This window comes from Schistocerca cancellata, chromosome 5 (genome assembly GCF_023864275.1).
Source record: "Schistocerca cancellata isolate TAMUIC-IGC-003103 chromosome 5, iqSchCanc2.1, whole genome shotgun sequence".
In the NCBI taxonomy this organism is placed as follows: Eukaryota; Metazoa; Arthropoda; class Insecta; order Orthoptera; family Acrididae; genus Schistocerca; species Schistocerca cancellata.
In genome coordinates, this window is record NC_064630.1 from 66,647,820 (window position 1) to 66,668,428 (window position 20,609).

A 20,609-nucleotide genomic window follows, 5' to 3' on the forward strand; every position below is an offset into this window, starting at 1 on the left:
GGTTAGCGGGTTCATCAAAAGAACATGTGCTCAGGCAGTCTGATGGGGATGGCAGAGGGGAGTCAGAGTCTATGAAGGCAGGCAGGCTTGAGCCTGTGTAGAGAAATGGTTTGCGGGCAATCTTTTATCATAATTTCGAATGTTGTCTCGCCCCTCCGGAGTACTTCGAAGGGGCTGAGGTAAGGGGGTTGTAAGGGTTGTCTGACAAAGTCGTCCCTGAGCATGACTTGTGAGCAAGAGCTGAGTGCGGTCGGCACGTAAGTGTCAGGTTGGGAATGGCTGACAGGTGAGTGTAGCCAGGTGTTTCTAAAGTGTGCATGCGTCCTTCCGATAAAGTCTGGGAAGGAGGGGGAATCTCCGGGATCTTGGGGGAGAATTAGTTCCCCAGGTAAAACTGGGTTTTCGCCAAAAACGAATTCGGAAATCATCCCATGTAAATCTGGTTTAAATGTAGAACATAGGCCCAGCAACACCCAAGGAAGTGTCTCGGACCAGAGACAGTTGTGGCACCTGAGTGCAGTGTTTTATGGGTGCGGAGCCACCGTTCCACGATCCCGTTGCTTTGCGGGTGATAGGCTATCGTATGGATCTTTTTAATACTCCAAAAGATTGCGGAGAATCATAAAAAGTTCAGATTCAAACTGTTGACCCTGGTCGGTTGTGATGGCGGGCAGACAGCTGAACCTAGTGATCCAAGAAGAAAAGAATCCTTTGGCCACAGTTTGTGCTGTGATGTTGGGTAAGGGGACAGATTCCACCCAACGAGACATTCGGTCTGTTGTGGACAGGATATACCTCTGGCCCTCCAATGGAGGCAGGGGCCCGATAAGGTCGACATGTACATGACGGAAACGTCCCTTAGGAAACTTGCCGAGTGGTGGAGAGGTGTGACGTCCTATTTTGTTTCGTTGACAGGAAATGCAGCTGTGTGCCCATGTTTGACAGTCCCATTTCACATCTTTCCACACAAAGCACTCGGTGATGAGGTGAGTGGTGGCTTGGATGCCAGGGTGGGCGAGATTATGTAAGATGTCGAAAAACTGTCAGCGCAGCATGGGCGGGAGCAAAGGCCGCAGAATGCCCGTAGAAGAGTCGCACCACACTTCATCCAAAGTGCCAGGGAACTTAGCCTTGGTAAACATAAGCAAAGACTGTGGGTCCGTGAGCAGAACCTGAGTGTCCTCATCTGAAGCCTGTAGAGCGGCGAGGTCAGATAAATCGACGATACTTGAAATGGCATTGATCCGTGAGAGGAAATCAGTGTGGATGTTCTCCGAGCCTCCAATGTAGCGTACATTCATAGGAAATTAAGAGACCAGGTATAAGTGGCAGAAACTTTGGGGGAGAGGATCCTCTGGCGTGTTGCAGAAGGTATCTGCCAGCGGATTGTGATCAGTAAGAATGAAGAAAGGATGGCCCTTTATGTCAGTGCGGAAATGTTTGATGGCCTCGTACATCACCAGAAGCTCTTTATCAAAAGCGGAATATTTCTTCTGTGCTGTAGATAGTTTTTGGAGAAGAAATGAAGTGGTGAAACTGTGTCGTCTTTGCTCTGTTGTAATACTGCCCCGACCGCAATGTCGCTGGCGTCCGTAGAGATGAACAAACTGGCAAACAGATCAGGGTGGGCAAGTATGTCTGCATGGGCTAAAGCTGTTTCAAGAGCCCTGAAAGCCTCTAGCATGGGTTCAGTCCAACAGACTGGTTAAATGCCCGAAGTTTGTTTGCCAGAGAGTGAGTCCGTCAGCGGGGCCTGCACAGCGGCGGCAGAAGGTAGATGACGGCGGTAGTAATTTATAGTACCTAGGAAACGTCTGAGTTCTTTGTACATAGCTGGGGGTGGCAATGATGTGATAGCCTGCACACGGGATTTGGGAGGCTGTATTCCGTCTGTGGAGATAGTGTAACCCAGAAACGTCACAGAAGGCTGACGTAATTGGAATTTTTCTTTGTTGACCTCAACACCGTTGGATGTCAAACTCTGGAGGACCTGGGATAAATGGTCTTTTTGGTCTTCAGCTGATTTGCTGAAAATGAGTATGTCATCCAGGTATGCGAAGCAGAACTCGAATCATCGTAAGATTGAGTCAATGAAATGTTGCCACGTTTGTGCCACTTTCTTTAAACCAAATGGCATGAAGTTGTACTGGAATGTCTTCCGGCGCTACGGGAATCTGGTGATAAGCACGTTTACAGTCAATCACACTGAAGATTGTGGCGCCCATTAACATATGAGTGAAATCGTTTATGTTTGGTGTGGGGTAATTGTCCATGACAGTGCGAGCATTTAAACGTCTGTAATCACCACACATTCGAAAAGTACCGCCGTATTTTGTGACGTGGTGTATTGGTGAAGATCAGTTGGTGTCCGATGGCTGTAGAATGCCTGCCTCGAGAAGTTCGTTAATTTGCTGCTGGGCCGTGCGCAACTTAATAGGGTTGAGGCGTCTAACCTTGTGTCTAATAGGAGGACCAGCAGTGGTAATTATCTTGTGTGTCATTCCATCAGTGATGGAAGAGACTGAGAACTGCACATGAGGCTGAGTAACGTTCTGACGTGGAGTTTTGGGATGAGTGGGGCGTGATGAGGCATAGCCGTTAGTATGAATGGGAAAAGGCAGCATGAAAGTCACATGCCTATTATGCGAGCGTGTCATGCACTTGTTTGTAGAGGTCAGCTGTGTGCGCAGCATGGAGTGGACTGGGGTGCGCAGTGACTGTCTGTTGTTAACTTGGCCTCGGGTAACCGGTGCGGGCGAGAGAGGCGCTGGCGTCGAGCGAGGGACAGCAATGGCCGCTGAGTTCCTCGGCTGGTGCGCTTGAGAGGGGAAATGTTTATTATTAAGCAGGGCAGCTGCCTGCATAGTGGGTGTGGTTGTGCTGTGCGAGCAACTGTTATTAGAGACACTGTTTGAAACACGAGGCACTGTGCATAGTGGGCGCTCGGGCAGTGCAGAGGTCACTGAACGTGAATTGTCACACGCAATGAATGTTTTTGAAATAACCTGATGAGTGTTCGAAATGGTGCTTGGTGATGAAGTTCGATCCAGTGAAGGTACTGCGGATTGCAGTTTCAACAGCGAGGTGCAGGCCGCAGCAAGCTCGTTGTAAGTGTGAGCAATGCTTTGTTTCAGCTCATTGTTCTCCCGGTGGAAGGGCACTGCTGAGTTGTATTCTGAAAGTAAGTTAGTGATACAGGTCACAATCGTGCCTGTGAGGGTGGAACACTTGCGAACTAAATCCCATGTTGTGGCAGAAATGGAACGAGAAGTATGGGTGCCGGATCACGGTATCTGAGTGTTAGACGGTTGGTGTAACACTGAACACTGGACTATGTTAGGGGAGAACTTGTAATGGGACAACAAATCCATACCAAGGATAGGTTTGTCAATGTTGGTGATGTAGAAGGTCCATGGGAAATGCAGAGAAGGGGACAGGTGCACCATCACTTTCACAGAACCGACAGTTTGTAACGTTGATGTGTTGACAGCTCGTAGGAGGGACTTCATTGGTGAAAAGTTGGTGGGAGCCAACGATCAAGGTATGATAGACATGTCAGCACCAGTGTCAATTAGGTAGACAAACTGTAATGGCAGTGTTGCACACGGCACTACTGTAACTGACGTCATGGCGCATAGAGGATCAAAGCACATGTGTGAATTTCAGTCCCTTTGAACTTCGTACAAGTGATCGATCATCACACTATTTAGTAGATCATTCACTTCACTTATCACTTGTTGTTGTGGGTAATCTGGTGAAACAAAGCCTGAGTCCATTGTTTGAGGTAACTGCGTAACACTCGGTAGTTGCGGAGTTTCTAAAGTAGAGGTTATCCTTGTCAAAGATCATAGATCATTGTCTGTTAGCTGCGAAATAACCAATGGTGGAAGGTTGTGTTGGACTGATTGTAAGAGATGGGCCTCCAAAACTTCATAAAGAATGCTTGGTGGTGTAGTCATGGTGTCGGATGTGAAACCTGTTTGAATTATGCTGTCTAGGTTGCCATGGGATTCTATTTCAGTAACAACATTTGAACCACAGATATTAATTACTCTGAAACGAAATGAGGTCAGAATTTGCTAACATATTTTCAGCATTAGATGTATAGATACTTCACTTATTTATATATACTCTTGGTATACTTTATCATCAGCCGGCCGCGGTGGCCGAGCAGTTCTAGGCACTTCAGTCCGGAACCGCGCGACTGCTACGGTCGCAGGTTCGAATCCTGCCTTGGGTGTGGATCTGTGTGCTGTCCTTAGGTTGGTTAGGTTTAAGTAGTTCTAAGCTCTAGGGGACTGATGACCTCAGATGTTAAATCCCATAGTGCTCAGAGCCATTTGAACCATTTTATACTTTATCTGAAAGTTAGGCTGTTTGTACATGTTTACATATGAACAATAATAACAAAGTTTGAATAACTGGTATTCGTAATTAGCACAGTTTCTGAAGAATCTAATCACAACGATGAGTTCCACTTAACCAAAAAAAAAATGTTGTGGATAATAAAATTGACTAATCCCTGAGTTACTATTCAAGATTATTGGTGCTGTCCATGGGTTATAAAAATGAGACTTTTGAATAAATTTGCAAATAAAGAAATAAATTCTTCTTTTGGAGTGGGGGTAGAGAGGAGAAGAAAACTATAACAGAGGGAAAAAATCCACAGCCTTTGTTACATGATGTTTGTGCTGTTTTGTTGCAAGTTATCAATATCAATCCTAAAATGTACATCTTGCTGTGGTTCATTTTCCAAATCGTAATAGAAAGCTCTCACAACCTTTTCACATTTATTAACCTTTAAAAAAATAAATCGCAATGTTTCCTCTTTATTTTACATTTTGTGATGACAGGAGCCCTGCAGGTAGTCTACGTAGTGCATCTGGTGCTATGTTATCTTGTCCTCTTAAGTATCTAGTAGAAAATCTAAACTCCTGTAGAAAAATAGCCCATGTTATGTGTGTACCATGTGGTAGTTTGCTTTTCAATGGGAATGTTAATGCCCTATGATCAGTGTGTATTATTGTTTCATTTCCTGTTATTAGGTACTTAAATTTCTTAAATGTCCATGCTAAGGATAAAGTTTCTTTTTGTGTTGTAATGTAATTCCATTCTCGTTGAGTAAGTATTGTACTCACAAAAGCTACTGGTCTGTGTTCTATTGTATATTGTGTATTATATCCCTGAAATATGTGACATCTCAACTCATAGCCTGATGCATCCACAGCTAGATGGGCAGGTTGAGTGAAATTTGGGTGAATTAGTAGTGGTGAGTGTTACCTATCACTTTATCCAACGCTTCTATGACTAAAATGCATAATCATTTAATGTGAATGTAATGAATAACTCCCCATGTACTGGTTTACTCTTTACCCCAATTATTCCTATTATATTTACTTCTGTTCCTGGAAGTGTAGCGTATGAAACCCATAAGGATTATCTCAGAAAAATATATAGAACAACTACAACAGAATGTACTCTGTAATAAATGTTTATACATAATAGAGATAATACTATCCCTCTAAATGACCTTCCTACTCAACTTTATCTAAATACACAAGTATGTAAGCTCGTTCTACAAGGTATGTCACATAAAACTGATATACCTCATGCCTGAAATTCAAATAACAATGAACTAACTAAAAAAGAATAGATAATAGCAACAGTAAAAAACCTGTAGTTTCCTGTTTATAACAAATGCTGGAAGTGGTGGTCAAGGGCATCTAGACATCACTGATTTCATGTGATGACATTACCAGTAACATACATGTAATTCTGTAGTTGTGATGTTGTAAATTTCTCTAGTAATGGTCTGTTTGGGGTAGTTTTCGTGGAATTATTGTTAGCACATACTTTGCATTTTAGTGTGCTCCATAAATAAAAATCATACTGTATTAACTCTGCGAACCTTGTGGGCCAGAGGCCTCTACTGATACATCTGTCTTCAGGGAACATGTTGGTGATGTGGGCCATAATTTGGTTGAATGTCTGAGTGGTTGTTCCATCTTGCAGGAAAACTGCATACAGCTTCCCTACTGCATCTGTTAATTGGGCATTGAAGGATTCAAAGATCTCTAGATATCTGGCACTGTTTAAGGTGTAATTGAAAGATATGGGGTCATTAATGTGAATACCATATAACATATACCAAACACCTATCTTCTCTGAGTGGAGAGTTTTTCATGCAGAATATGTGGATTGTCCTGTGACCAGTATCTGCAATTCTTGAAATTTACATAACCTGACAAATGAAACCAGGTCTTATCTAACATCAAGTAAAGCAAGGGGCTCAAGTAACCATTATCAATTGATATTAACAGCAAATTATAATAATGAACTATCTTTTCCTGATCCTCAAGTTTCAGCTCTTGCACCATTCTCACAGGATAGGCTTTTCATTACATATCTTTTAGTACACGATAACATGATGTACAAGATAATCAATGTGCTGTTGTAGCCTCCTTCCCTACTTGCAGGGACTTCTTGTAATGTCCATACAAATTCTGTCTGAAGTTTCAGGTGTCCTCACTCCACAATATCAGTTCATTGTTCTAATGCTAACAGCATCATTTCTGTAACAGTCAACAATACAAGTTTCTGACAACAGCTGCTGCACGAACACACAGCTTTCCAATAAGATGTAGTGCAGCCAAATTTTAGGACAGTATTGTCATTACACAACCAGTCTGACTAGAGATGATTAAATGGTACTTGAAGCAGACTGAGTTTATGAGGGACACCCTGTATCATACATAAAGGTAGTACAGGATTTTCCTATTAATAAAAGTTCTTACCAATAAAATTGTGGAAAATCTTGTGTCTTCTCAATATGCTTATGAGGATCTACCTCGGCATCTAAATCTGTACTCTGTAGACCAGTATAAGGTGCATGGCAGAGGGTATGTCCCATTGTATCAGTTATTAGGTTTTCTTCCCATTCCATTCATCTATGGAGTGCAAGAAAAATGATTGTTTGAATGCCTTTGTGCATGAAATGATTATTCTAATCTTGTCCTCATTATCCCTATGTGAGCCATATGTAAGGGGTTTTAGTATATTCCTAGAGTCATCATTTAAAACCAGTTCTTGAAACTTGGTTAGTAGACGTTTACAGGATATTTTATGTCTATCTTTAAGAGTTTGTCAGTTAAATTTCTTCAGTATTTCTGTCAAACTCTTTCACAGGTCAAACAGACATATGAACATTCATGTTCCACTTTTCTATATATATTCAGTATGCCCTGTTAGTCCTATTTGGTATGGCTCCCACAGACTTGAGCAATATTCTACAATGGGTTGCTTGAATAATTTATAAGCAATCTCCTTTGTAGACTGCTTACATTCCCCATACTCTACCAATAAACTGAAGTCATATCAACTGCTTTGCCCATGAGTAAGCCTATGTGATTATTCCATTTCATATCCCCACACCCAGGTATTTCTATGAGCTGGCCAATTCCAAGAGTGACTTGTTGATATTGTAGTCATAGGGTACTTCATTTTTTTTTATGTTTCGTGAAGTGCACAGTTTTACATTTCTGAACAGTTAAAGCAAGTTGCCAATCTTTGCACCACTAATCTTATCAACATCTGACTTCATATTTATGCAGCTCCTTTCAGATAATACTTCTTTATAGAAAACTGCCATCAGTAAAAAGTCTCTGATTACTGTCAATAATATACACCATGAGCAGCAAGGATCCAACACACTTCTCTGGATTACAACCAAAGTTACTCTCACAATGACTTCCCACCAAAGACAGCATACTATATCCTTCCTGCCAAAAAGTCATCAGTACAGTCACAAATCCCACCGGATCTTACTTTTGGCGATGAGTGTACGTATGGCACTGAATCTAATACTTTTCAGAAATCAGCTTAGATGGTAGAGCACTTGCCCGCGAAAGGCAAAGGTCCCGAGTTCGAGTCTCAGTCGGGCACACAGTTTTAATCTGCCAGGAAGTTTCATATCAGCGCACACTCCGCTGCAGAGTGAAAATCTCATTCTGGAAACATCCCCCAGGCTGTGGCTAAGCCATGTCTCCGCAATATCCTTTCTTTCAGGAGTGCTAGTTCTGCAGGTTTCGCAGGAGAGCTTCTGTAAAGTTTGGAAGGTAGGAGACGAGGTACTGGCAGAAGTAAAGCTGTGAGTACCGGGCGTGAGTCGTGCTTCAGTAGCTCAGTTGGTAGAGCACTTGCCCGCGAAAGGCAAAGGTCCCGAGTTCGAGTCTCGGTCGGGCACACAGTTTTAATCTGCCAGGAAGTTTCATATCAGCGCACACTCCGCTGCAGAGTGAAAATCTCATTCTGGAAACATCCCCCAGGCTGTGGCTAAGCCATGTCTCCGCAATATCCTTTCTTTCAGGAGTGCTAGTTCTGCAGGTTTCGCAGGAGAGCTTCTGTAAAGTTTGGAAGGTAGGAGACGAGGTACTGGCAGAAGTAAAGCTGTGAGTACCGGGCGTGAGTCGTGCTTCGGTAGCTCAGTTGGTAGAGCACTTGCCCGCGAAAGGCAAAGGTCCCGAGTTCGAGTCTCGGTCGGGCACACAGTTTTAATCTGCCAGGAAGTTTCATATCAGCGCACACTCCGCTGCAGAGTGAAAATCTCATTCTGGAAGAAATTCTGTGACTACCTGACTGCTTTTTCCAAAGCTTTCAATTTGTCACAGGAGAAAAGTATGAGTTGGGTTCCTCGTGACTGATATTTTTGGAATCCATGTTGATTGGCAAGGAGAGGTCGTTCTGCTCAAGGTATCTCATCATCTTTGAGCTCAGAATATGTTCTAAGATTCTACAAGAAATCAGTGTCAAGGATACTAGAGAGTAATTTTGTGAATCACTTCTACCACATCTACAGCAAAGACCTAGTGTCAGAGCATAATCTTACTACTCAACAAAGATGCTGAAACGTACCAAATGAAAGCATTGGTATGTTGATAGGAGACAATAAAAAACACACAATAGTGTTTTTTATTGTCTCCTATCAACATACCAACGCTTTCATTTGGTAAGATTCAGCATCTTTGTTTTTAGATATACACTCCTGGAAATGGAAAAAAGAACACATTGACACCGGTGTGTCAGACCCACCATACTTGCTCCGGACACTGCGAGAGGGCTGTACAAGCAATGATCACACGCACGGCACAGCGGACACACCAGGAACCATGGTGTTGGCCGTCGAATGGCGCTAGCTGCGCAGCATTTGTGCACCGCCGCCGTCAGTGTCAGCCAGTTTGCCGTGGCATACGGAGCTCCATCGCAGTCTTTAACACTGGTAGCATGCCGCGACAGTGTGGACGTGAACCGTATGTGCAGTTGACGGACTTTGAGCAAGGGCGTATAGTGGGCATGCGGGAGGCCGGGTGGACGTACCACCGAATTGCTCAACACGTGGGGCATGAGGTCTCCACAGTACATCGATGTTGTCGCCAGTGGTCGGCGGAAGGTGCACGTGCCCGTCGACCTGGGACCGGACCGCAGCGACGCACGGATGCACGCCTAGACCGTAGGATCCTATGCAGTGCCGTAGGGGACCGCACCGCCACTTCCCAGCAAATCAGGGACACTGTTACTCCTGGGGTATCGGCGAGGACCATTCGCAACCGTCTCCATGAAGCTGGGCTACGGTCCCGCACACCGTTAGGCCGTCTTCCGCTCACACCCCAACATCATGCAGCCCGCCTCCAGTGGTGTCGCGACAGGCGTGAATGGAGGGACGAATGGAGACGTGTCGTCTTCAGCGATGAGAGTCGCTTCTGCCTTGGTGCCAATGATGGTCGTATGCATGTTTGGCGCCGTGCAGGTGAGCGCCACAATCAGGACTGCATACGACCGAGGCACACAGGGCCAACACCCGGCATCATGGTGTGGGGAGCGATCTCCTACACTGGCCGTACACCACTGGTGATCGTCGAGGGGACACTGAATAGTGCACGGTACATTCAAACCGTCATCGAACCCATCGTTCTACCATTCCTAGACCGGCAAGGGAACTTGCTGTTCCAACAGGACAATGCACGTCTGCATGTATCCCGTGCCACCCAATGTGCTCTAGAAGGTGTAAGTCAACTACCCTGGCCAGCAAGATCTCCGGATCTGTCCCCCATTGAGCATGTTTGGGACTGGATGAAACGTCATCTCACGTGGTCTGCACGTCCAGCACGAATGCTGGTCCAACTGAGGTGCCAGGTGGAAATGGCATGGCAAGCCGTTCCACAGGACTACATCCAGCATCTCTACGATCGTCTCCATGGGAGAATAGCAGCCTGCATTGCTGCGAAAGGTGGATATACACTGTACTAGTGCCGACATTGTGCATGCTCTGTTGCCTGTGTCTATGTGCCTGTGGTTCTGTCAGTGTGATCATGTGATGTATCTGACCCCAGGAATGTGTCAATAAAGTTTCCCCTTCCTGGGACAATGAATTCACGGTGTTCTTATTTCAATTTCCAGGAGTGTATTTTTCCCATGTGGAATGTTTCCCTCTATTTTGCCATGTGTACCATCTATATGTGTGATATGTGCTTTTTGCATATTTAAATACTGTCATTGCAGGTATCCAAATTTCACTGAATACTATATATTGCATGAAAGTAATTAATATAAAATGTACAACACAAGGAGCAACCACCAATTAAGGTAAACCATATAGGCATTAGGTATATTAACCTCTATATGTATGTGTACTTGTATTTCTGTTTGTGTTTTTGTTTCTATGTATTTGTGTGTGTGTATGTATTGTTGTTGTGGTCGTCAGTCCCGAGACTGGTTTGATGCAGCTCTCCGTGCTACTCTACCCTGTGCAAGCTGCTTCATCTCCCAGTACGTACTGTAACCTACATCCTTCTGAGTCTGCTTAGTGTATTCATCTCTTGGTCTCCCTCTACGATTTTTACCTTCCACACTGCCCTCCAATACTAAATTTGTGATCCCTTGATGCCTCAGAACATGTCCTACCAACTGATCCCTTCTTCTAGTCAAGTTGTGCCACAAATATCTCTTCTCTCCAATTCTATTCAATACCTCCTCATTAGTTATGTGATCTACCCATCTAATCTTCAGCATTCTTCTGTAGCACCACATTTTGAAAGCTTCTATTCTCTTTTTGTCTGAACTATTTATCGTCCATGTTTCACTTCCATACATGGCTACACTCCATACAAATACTATCAGAAATGACTTCGTGGCACTTAAAGCTATACTCAATGTTAACAAAGTTCTCTTCTTCAGAAACGCTTTCCTAGCCATTGCCAATCTACATTTTATATCCTCTCTACTTTGATCATCATCAGTTATTTTTCTCCCCAAATAACTAAACTCCTTTACTACTTTAAGTGTCTCTTTCCCTAATCTAATTCCCTCAGCATCACCTGAGTTAACTCGACTACATTCCATTATCCTTGTTTTGCTTTTGTTGAAGTTCATCTTATATCCTCCTTTCAAGACACTGTCCATTCCGTTCAACTGCTCTTCCAAGTCCTTTGCTGCCTCTGACAAAATTACAATGTCATCGGTGAACCTTAAAGTTTTTATTTCTTCTCCATGGATTTTAATACCTACTCCAAATTTTTCTTTTGTTACCTTTATTGCTTGCTCAATATACAGATTGAATAACATTGGGGATAGGCTACAACCCTGTCTCACTCCCTTCCCAACCACTGCTTCCCTTTCATGTCCCTTGACTCTTATAACTGCCATCTGGTTTCTGTACAAATTGTAAATAGCCTTTCGCTCCCTGTATTTTACCCCTGCCACCTTCAGAATTAGAAAGAGAGTATTCCAGTCAACATTGTGAAAAAATTTCTCTAAGTCTACAAATGCTAGAAACACAGGTTTGCCTTTTCTTAATCTAGCTTCTAAGGGGCAGTATTGCCTCACGTGTTCCAATATTTCTACAGAAACCAAACCGATCTTCCCCAATGTTGGCTTCTACCAGTTTTTCCATTCATCTGCAAAGAATTCGCGTTAGTATTTTGCAGCTGTGACTTATTATATATATGTATATAGCCTATGTATAGCTCTAATTCCAACAGGCAAAACTATTTTTATTGCTTGTATTTAACTGATATATCTGATATCGTGTGATACAGCCTGGTGGCAAATAAACTAAACTCATAACTTTTGTGTTTCAGTCTGACTCATTACTGCAAGTACTTCGTGGAGTAAGGTATGCCATAACTCACAGACTTCAAATTTATAGGCACAGAAAGTGCTGACATGGAAGTCCTTTCATACAAAGAGGAGATACTCATTTAATAGATAGGACTATGTACACTAAAAACACCTGTAGGATTGTGGTCTTTTATTCTAACTTTTCCATTTTACTGATCCTGATATGAAAGTTGTCACAGATGGCTCTTAGAATTGTAGGGTACTAACTAAGTAATATATTTGGCTCCAGAATGTCTTCTCTCATTTCATAAGTTTATCCTCACTTTCTTTGTTCAGAAACTAATTTTAAATCATAGTCACCCAGAAATTGTAGCAGTAACATTTAAAATTTTAATGTTAAAGGAAAGAGGAGGATCAGAATTCTAGAAGATGAATAAAGTTTCAGAATAATGGCAAGCCCTGAAAGTGTAGTGCTAATAATAATAACAGTGATAATAATAATAATATTCAGCTATTTGATGTTGCATAAAAGTTTTCTGCAAATTTTATTTCATTTTCTATGTTATTACTTGTACTTTTTGTGCAAAAATCATGCTTAAATTCTTCAAGGTCCTGTTGGAGGCTCTGTCCATGTGAATATCATCTTGCTGTGTGAGTATGAGAGGAACATAACTCCATTTTTAATGATTTTACAGAAGAAGTAAGAGAAGGTATTTTAACATGTCAATTTCATGTTTGAGTGACATAATACAAGCTTTATTGAAAAATCTCTACACCACTAAAGAATACACTTAAAAAGCTATCAGATGAGAATATATCTTAAAAAATAATCTTTACTGGTTCCCCATTATTTATTGTTTAATATGGTGCTAAGGAGACATCTCATTATGATTCTAAGTAAATTACTATAACTAGAGGCTTTATGTTTTGGAGTATGACCTTTTCTGAGAAAGTATAGCCAAAAAAAATTAACTTGCACATTAAAAACTGATCAGTTCCAGTTAAAACAAAAGCATGTTAGTGAATTTGTACCAATGTCACCACCGAATGTTCACTTTCTCATTCACTTCATCACAACCATTGCCTCCATGGTCTTAACCTTCAGCTTTCACTTCTTGAAGATTTTTATGAAGTGTGTGATACTGGTCCTTGATCATGCCTGTACAGTGAAGATCCATGAGGTTTTTTATTTTCTATTCCAGAAGATCTTAGTGCCCAGCGGTATTCCAGAACCTATCTCCCTGGCCAAGGTTGCCAATGCTTGGTTGTATGGTGGTGTTCGATCTGGGGGGTAAGTCAGTTCAAAACCTAATGGTGGAAAACTGCCAGTATTTGTCTGTCAGGGGAAGGAGAGATGGTAGCAGCAAGTTCTTGATCACCAGACTGTGCACCAATGTCGTGATTTAAATGCCAAAAATATCCACAGTGTATGATGAACTGAAGGCATGTGACATTGTTGATGGTGATATGTCTGTCAGCTGGGGACGTTTATTTTGGCGACCTCCGTGGTGCTATTCATGAGGAGTAGGCCATGTGGTGGCACTGGGTTTCACCCTCTCCCTTCTCTCATCATCATCATCATCATCATACAACATAAACATTACAGTACACTTAACACATACACACGCATCAACAATACATATGTGTAATATTAGAAATCTTGTAATACTACTTGTTGCAAACAAAAAAGGTGGTATTTCAGTTGCAACTGGAAGACTGTATCAGAATTTTGGAATTTTATGTAAACTGCCAAACATTTTAGTTGTTGATCATGGAAATGTTTGAAGAAGATCTAATTAACATCACTTTTGTAATATCAAAGCTTCATCACATTAAGCTGTCGTACTTGATTTACATCATTGACAAATTTTGTATTTTTCAGCTGTTCCTTCTGCATAGCACCAAAATCCAGGAAGTTCTTCTGGTTCATTTCAGTGATTTATTATAGCCCTTATTTTGAATCAGTCTGAAAAACAGTATAACATCCTCTAGGGTCATAGATGTTAAGGTATTTTTGCAGTATTCTCTATACTGGCACACAATCCATTAAATAGAGGCCAGGATCAAAGAAGCATTGCTTCTCTCCTCCACAGGTGCTGAGAAAAAATCGACTGTCTGGCCATTTGCAATCTTCTGGAGTTCTTGAAATATACATGATGATCTTTGGCTCATCCACATGTAGCCTCAACTTCGTGCCACATGTAATTCCTAGCTTTCAGGAAAGCTAGGAATTACATGTGGCACGAAGTACTGTATAACGTGAGATTGTATAAAGCTGGTCTTCTTTGATGGAAAATGCCCTTAGCTGCTATGTTTGGACTGTACCCCTTAGCTTCTAGATCATATTCCAGTAATCGGCATTCTCTTGTTTGGACCCATTCTTTCATTTCATTTTTTAGATTTATAGCTACCTCTTTTACATTTAGGTGTTCTAAGTGCAGGTCTTTTTTCTCTGCCTCTTAATATTCATAATAGAGATTTTGAAAGTGATATCAGTGGTTGCATAGATGTTTTCTAGGTACATGAAACCCTATGTTAAATTCTGTATTAAATATTTCTCTATAGAGCCAGTATTTTTGAGCAGTAACCTGTTCTGCTTCAGAATGTTTCATATGTATTTCATGCATTGCTTATATATTCAGATCTAAGAATTGACCATAGTGTTCTTTTGGCAGTAATGCAGTGCAACAATAGGAAACGATTTTATATGGTTCCTTATTCTCTCCCTTGTCTCATTGGATATACTTATACATAGGTGATGATGATGACATCTCTTGTCAACTGTAAAAATCATTTTGCTGCTATCTCTTTTCTTCCGTATGTATCGCTCAAATGTTTCTCATACAGTGAAAGTGCTCAGGAAAAATCCTAGACTTGCTTGAACTTCACAACCATTTTTCAGCTGAAAGTACTTCTTTACCACTTTGCTGTAGACATTTCCTTAACAAGTGGACCTAAATGCTGTCACTGCTGTTTTTTATGCCTTTCATCCTCCAGAATCCATGGAAAATTCCCCTCCCAACAGTCTCACTGTTGATCTCACTACACTTTCTTGGGCATTTGTTGCAATTCTCATACTTAAATGTACTGAGTGGTGCTTCTTTGTTAGCAGTTGATGATTATGCCTTTGTTAACTAGCTGTTCAATTTTTTTATATCCTCATCCACTGCCCTGTATTCTTATTTTTTTTCCTCATTTTCTTTTCCTTATCAGTGTCTTTTCCACAGAAAAATTTTCTTTGGTTTCCAGTAGCTCATCTTATCTTTACTTGTTCAATAGAAATTTCCACAAAATTCTTACTGTATTGGATCTTGTCTCTAAATTGTTCAGATACGCCACAAACTGAGGTACCCCTATCACTCAAACATTTATCTTCCAACTGGTCAATCTTAATTTTAATGTAAGGACACCCAAATACTGAATCATCTTCTCTGTTGTCAGACACTCCATGCAAAAGATCACTTTCAGTTTCATCAAATGCAGCATCTACACTGTCTTCACACAGTTTTATCAACTGTACTGGTTTCATAGAATTACTTTGGTTACTCATGCTGTCAGGTAAAGATTGAACACAATGAACAGATTCCATGGTACAACTAACATCACTTGTTAAAGAATGAACACAAAATACAGGGTGACACAGAAAAACAGGAACAGTTCCACAATCCAATAAAAGTAGAAGTGATGAAGGAAGGAAATTGCATTCATAGTAATAGAGACCTTACAACTTTTCCATTTATGAAACATTGATGGCATTTATAATTTTTTTTTTAAATTACTTGCTGTGGATGGTGTTGTCCTGCATGAATCTACTGTTTAGATTCTTCATTGACTGCTGCAACATCTCAGTTGGGATACTGTGAATTGCATCAAATTCTCTGTTTTAACTCATCCAGGTTTCTTTGTTGAGTCATGTAGACTTTGTTCTTGTGGTAGCCCCACAAGAAAGAATCACAGACGAATAAATATGGTGATGTAGGGGGGCACAGAATGTTACTGAATCATGAGATCACATGGTTGATAAACAATTCTTTCACATATGCCATTGATTGCTGGGCAGTATGTGATGCTCCATCCTGTTGAAACCAGGCTTCTTGGACGTTTGGAAAGTTGTTCAATGAAGGTGTAACAAAAGTTTGTAACATCTCCATGTAATGAGCAGTATTGGCAGTTATTGTGTTTCGCTGTTCATTTGCGAAAAAATATGGTCTGATAATCCCATGTGATGAAACACCACACCATACTGTCACTTTACTAGCTTGTAAAGGGTACTTATGTACATCATTAGGATTTGTGTTTGCTCAGTAATGGTAGTTCTGTTTATTCACCTATGAGATGAAAATGTGCCTCATCTGACATCCAGAACTTGTTTAGAAATTCATCATCATTGTTTCTTTTTGTTATCATTTGTTGACTGAATCCTAATCGTAACTGGTACTCGTTGTCCTTCAATTGTTGCACCATCTGTAGTTTGTACAGATGAAATTTTAAATCAAGATGAAGAATTCAGCGAGCACTCTCCCGGGACATTCCAAACACTACTGCTTGCTTATGAGTTGAATGCCATGGGCTCCGTAAGATATATTTGCGTATGACATCAATGTTTGCAGGAGAATACACACTTCTTGGTCATCCTGTTGGTTTCTTCTTGAGGGCAGATAAAGTCTCTTCAAAGTTGTTAATCCATCACTTTATTACATATTTCGACAGAATGGCATCATGGCATCCTAAATTATAAAAACCTCATAACTTCCTCGGCACCCCTACCAAACTATCATTGTTTTTGTAAAACATTTTTATGGCTAACACATGCTGTTGTCTGTTCCACTGATCCATGATAACCCAAATGGTGGACTGTTTACTTGCCAATGTCATGAACCTGCAATGTTGCCATCTGCCCATGGCTGCCACTACTCATTTCCAACATTCCCATTAGTCTGTGGCACCCTGTATATTACTGTCAAATTTACACATCCTGCTTAGATCTTCTTTCACTTCATTCCACCAGTTGGGATACAAATTTTGACTAACCACAGCTAACTTATTCCAGAATGCACATTTATCTATGTTATCATTAATCTGGTCCCAAACAAACTTCAAAAAATTTTAACCTTTACTCTATACACTTACAGATAATTCACCTTTACTGTTTGGATCATTACTCTTCATTGCATTATTACTCTTCATTACATTAGTGAGAAACTGTTCTTACTGGGCTGGTATACCATTACTCTTACTTGCAACATCATGTACGTCACTTACTGTACCTGTATTGTCAATATCATTCACAAATAACTCTGAAAGTTCAATATTCTTAAACTCCACAAATACCTGATACTCATCATCATCATATTCCTCCAAAATTACCTCATCAACAATGTCACTAACAATGCAAGTTTCATCTCCATCAAAATCACTTATCTCACCTCCATTTATTTGCAGTAAGCTACCAGTCTCATACTTTCCAACCTCAGTTACTTTACAGCTCTCATTCACATCTACATCAAAAATACCACCTAATTCAGATACAATACATTATGGGAACAGAATATGATTATCGGTCAAATGCAATAACTATCCCAATTACATTCCACATAGAGATATATTTTGTAGTTAGTCATAAATGTGCACCAGGTTGAGTTACTGAACAGAACTAAAAACTAACATAGAGGCTCGACAGAGCAATAAGAGTCCAATGATGGTCTTAATCATGGTTGATACGACCTATTGACGCCACACAGCCCCCCCCCCCCCCTTGTTTTTCTGTTTTTTCATTATAAAATTATTTAGAGTTTTCTGAATAAAACAAATAAAGTTTCACCCTTCTAAGTGAATTCTAATCGTGTTTTTTATCACTTCAAAGTTGACGTGCCGCGTAAACAGTTATAGTGACTGGGGGTGTCACCTCAGATGGCACCGCTTGCTGGCTGCAAGCAGGGTATCTTTGCGGAATTAGACAGTGTTTTGTTTTCCAACGTTGTATGGCTTTATCTCTGTGACAAGTGACTGTTCATATTGGTAAACATAAACGCTATACCGTGTGTGTTGACTAGTGGAGTTTGCTTTGTCTTGTTTAGCTGTTCAATTTTGCGTATTTGACGAATTTTGCTTGTACCTGTTTTATGTATTTGGTTTGTGGATATCAATATGCCCCATTTCAGCAATTGAGTGTTTAAGAAAGGGCACAGTAGGGCACAGTGAGTGGAAGAAGAAATCTTTTGTTGTTTTGAAGGGAGATGCTGCTCATACTGCTTCACTGAGTACTCCAAATGAAAGTGATAGAGCTTCTTCCAGCAAGAAACTATGTGTCAGCAAAGAAAAAATTGAAAACAATGAAAGCAACAGTAATGATGTGAATGAAGTAATTAACATTTCCTTGCTCTCTAATATTTTGAAACATAATGTATTGTGCCGAGTTTGCAAAGAAAGAGGACTGGAATTGAAAGAACTTCACACATTGGTTTGCATGTAAAATGTTATTGAAGTGTAACAAATGTGCTGCAGAAGTCTCGTTTTCTAATTCTAACAGTATTCCTTGTAGTGGCAATAGTGGATAAAAGGTATGTGATATAAATGTTAGTCTAGTTTATGGCTTGCGTTGAATTGGCAAGGGCAGTGCTGCAGAGACAATGTTATGTGGAATTATGAACTTGCGAAAACCACCAACCAAGTTTGGATTTTATAATAAATTGGTGGGATCTTCTGCTGAAGGTATTGCTCAAGCAACAATGAAGAAAGCAGTTGAAGAAGCTGTAACAGATAATGGGAATTGTAGAGATTTAACTGTTGCTTTAGATAGATCATGGAAATGTAGAGGTCATAAATCTCTAAATGGAGTTGTGACAGCTACCAGTGGAGACAGTTGCAAAGTAATTGATGTTGCTATTTTCTCAAAACATTGTAGATGTAACGGCAATACCAAGGACGAACATAGTGAAGGTCGCGAAGCAAATTTTCATGGCACGAGTGGAGCGATGGAAGTAGAGGGAGTGAAAGAAATTTTTTCCAGATCACAGGAGTGGTATAATGTATGATACACTAACTATCTAGGAGATGGTGATTCTAAGGGATATAAAGCTGTAGAGGAACTCAGACCTTATGGCAATGAAATACACATTAAAAAACAGGAGTGCATTGGATATGTACAGAAGTTCATGGGGGTTCGCTTGTGCAAACTAAAGCAAGACATTAGGATCCCAGAAGCTTAGTGATGGTAAGACCCTTGCAGGAAGAGGAAGATTGACAGATGAAGCAATTTATAGATTGCAAAGGTATTATGGGTATGCAATTAGGCAAAATACAAGAAGCATTGAGCATATGAGGAAAGCAGTATGGGCATTATTTTTTCATACTGCATCAACAAATGAGCACCCGCAACATGCACTGTGCCCCACAAGTGATGACTCATGGTGTAAGTACCAATCAGGAAAGGAATATGCCCATAAAAACAGTTTGCCAAATGCTGTAATTGATGTAATTAAGCCCATATTCAGCGATTTATCACAGCCAAGTTTATTGGAAAAGTGTTTACGTGGGAAAACACAAAATCCAAATGAAAGTGTAAATAATTTAATTTGGATTAGGATTCCCAAAGGAGTGTTTGTACAGATAAAAACATTGCATTTTGGAGTGTATGATGCAGTGGCAACATACAATGAAGCAACCATTATCAAATTTGATGTGCTGAAACGTTTAAGTTTCCAACCAGGACACAACACCATTTCCACAATATGCCTAATTAATGAAGAAAGACTAAGAGGTGCAGGAAGAAGAGACAAAAGCCTACAACATGCAGCAAAAGGGAAAAAAGACCAGTGAAAAGGAAACTAACACTGGAAAAAGAAGAGGATGCTGATAATCCATCATATGGGGCGGGAATGTATTAAAAACTTTGGAAGCCATTTCCCGTAACTTTAAAATTTTCATCTTTGAGGAACATTTTCTCAACAACTGCTAACATTATATCAATGAAATTTATACACAATATTGTTTACTTCTTTTCCTTAATTTTTATAACAAATTGTAAAAAAATATAGTATAATTCAAGAGTTATAGAAGTGAAAAAATTTAGAGAAAAAATGAGCATCTGTTTAAAGAAATTATAAAACAAAAACCAATAAATATTTCTTCACAGGGCATTATAACTTTATAGAGAAATATTCACTGAACACGTAGCCCAAATTTCAGAGCAATATGTTTAATGGTTTTAGAAAAAATGTTTCTCCTATTTGCTAAAATTAACATGGAGGAGATGGATTGTTCCGGCTCCCCTCAAAGGTTGAACGGAGACCGAGTAACACCCATGGAAGTGCCTCGGACCAGAGGCAGTCATGGCACCTAAGAGCAGTTTTGAGGGAGCAGTGCCACTGTTCAGCTAACCCATTGCTTTGTGGATGGTAGGCTGTTGTATGGATATTTTTAATGCCACAGATGTTACATAAAATGGTGAACAGGGCAGACTCAACCGAAACTGGCATTCCATGAGGAGATGAAATCCT

The 20,609-nt window shown here is 40.6% G+C and overlaps 1 protein-coding gene across 1 annotated transcript in view; it reads left to right on the forward strand.

Moving 5' to 3' along the window:
- LOC126188366 (uncharacterized) overlaps positions 1–20,609 on the forward strand; it is a 171,026-nt gene that overhangs the window by 113,987 nt on the left and 36,430 nt on the right. Inside the window, exon 7 of the mRNA XM_049929964.1 lies at positions 12,132–12,166. Coding sequence (XP_049785921.1) covers positions 12,132–12,166 — 35 coding nt within the window. The remainder of the gene's footprint in view (positions 1–12,131; positions 12,167–20,609) is intronic.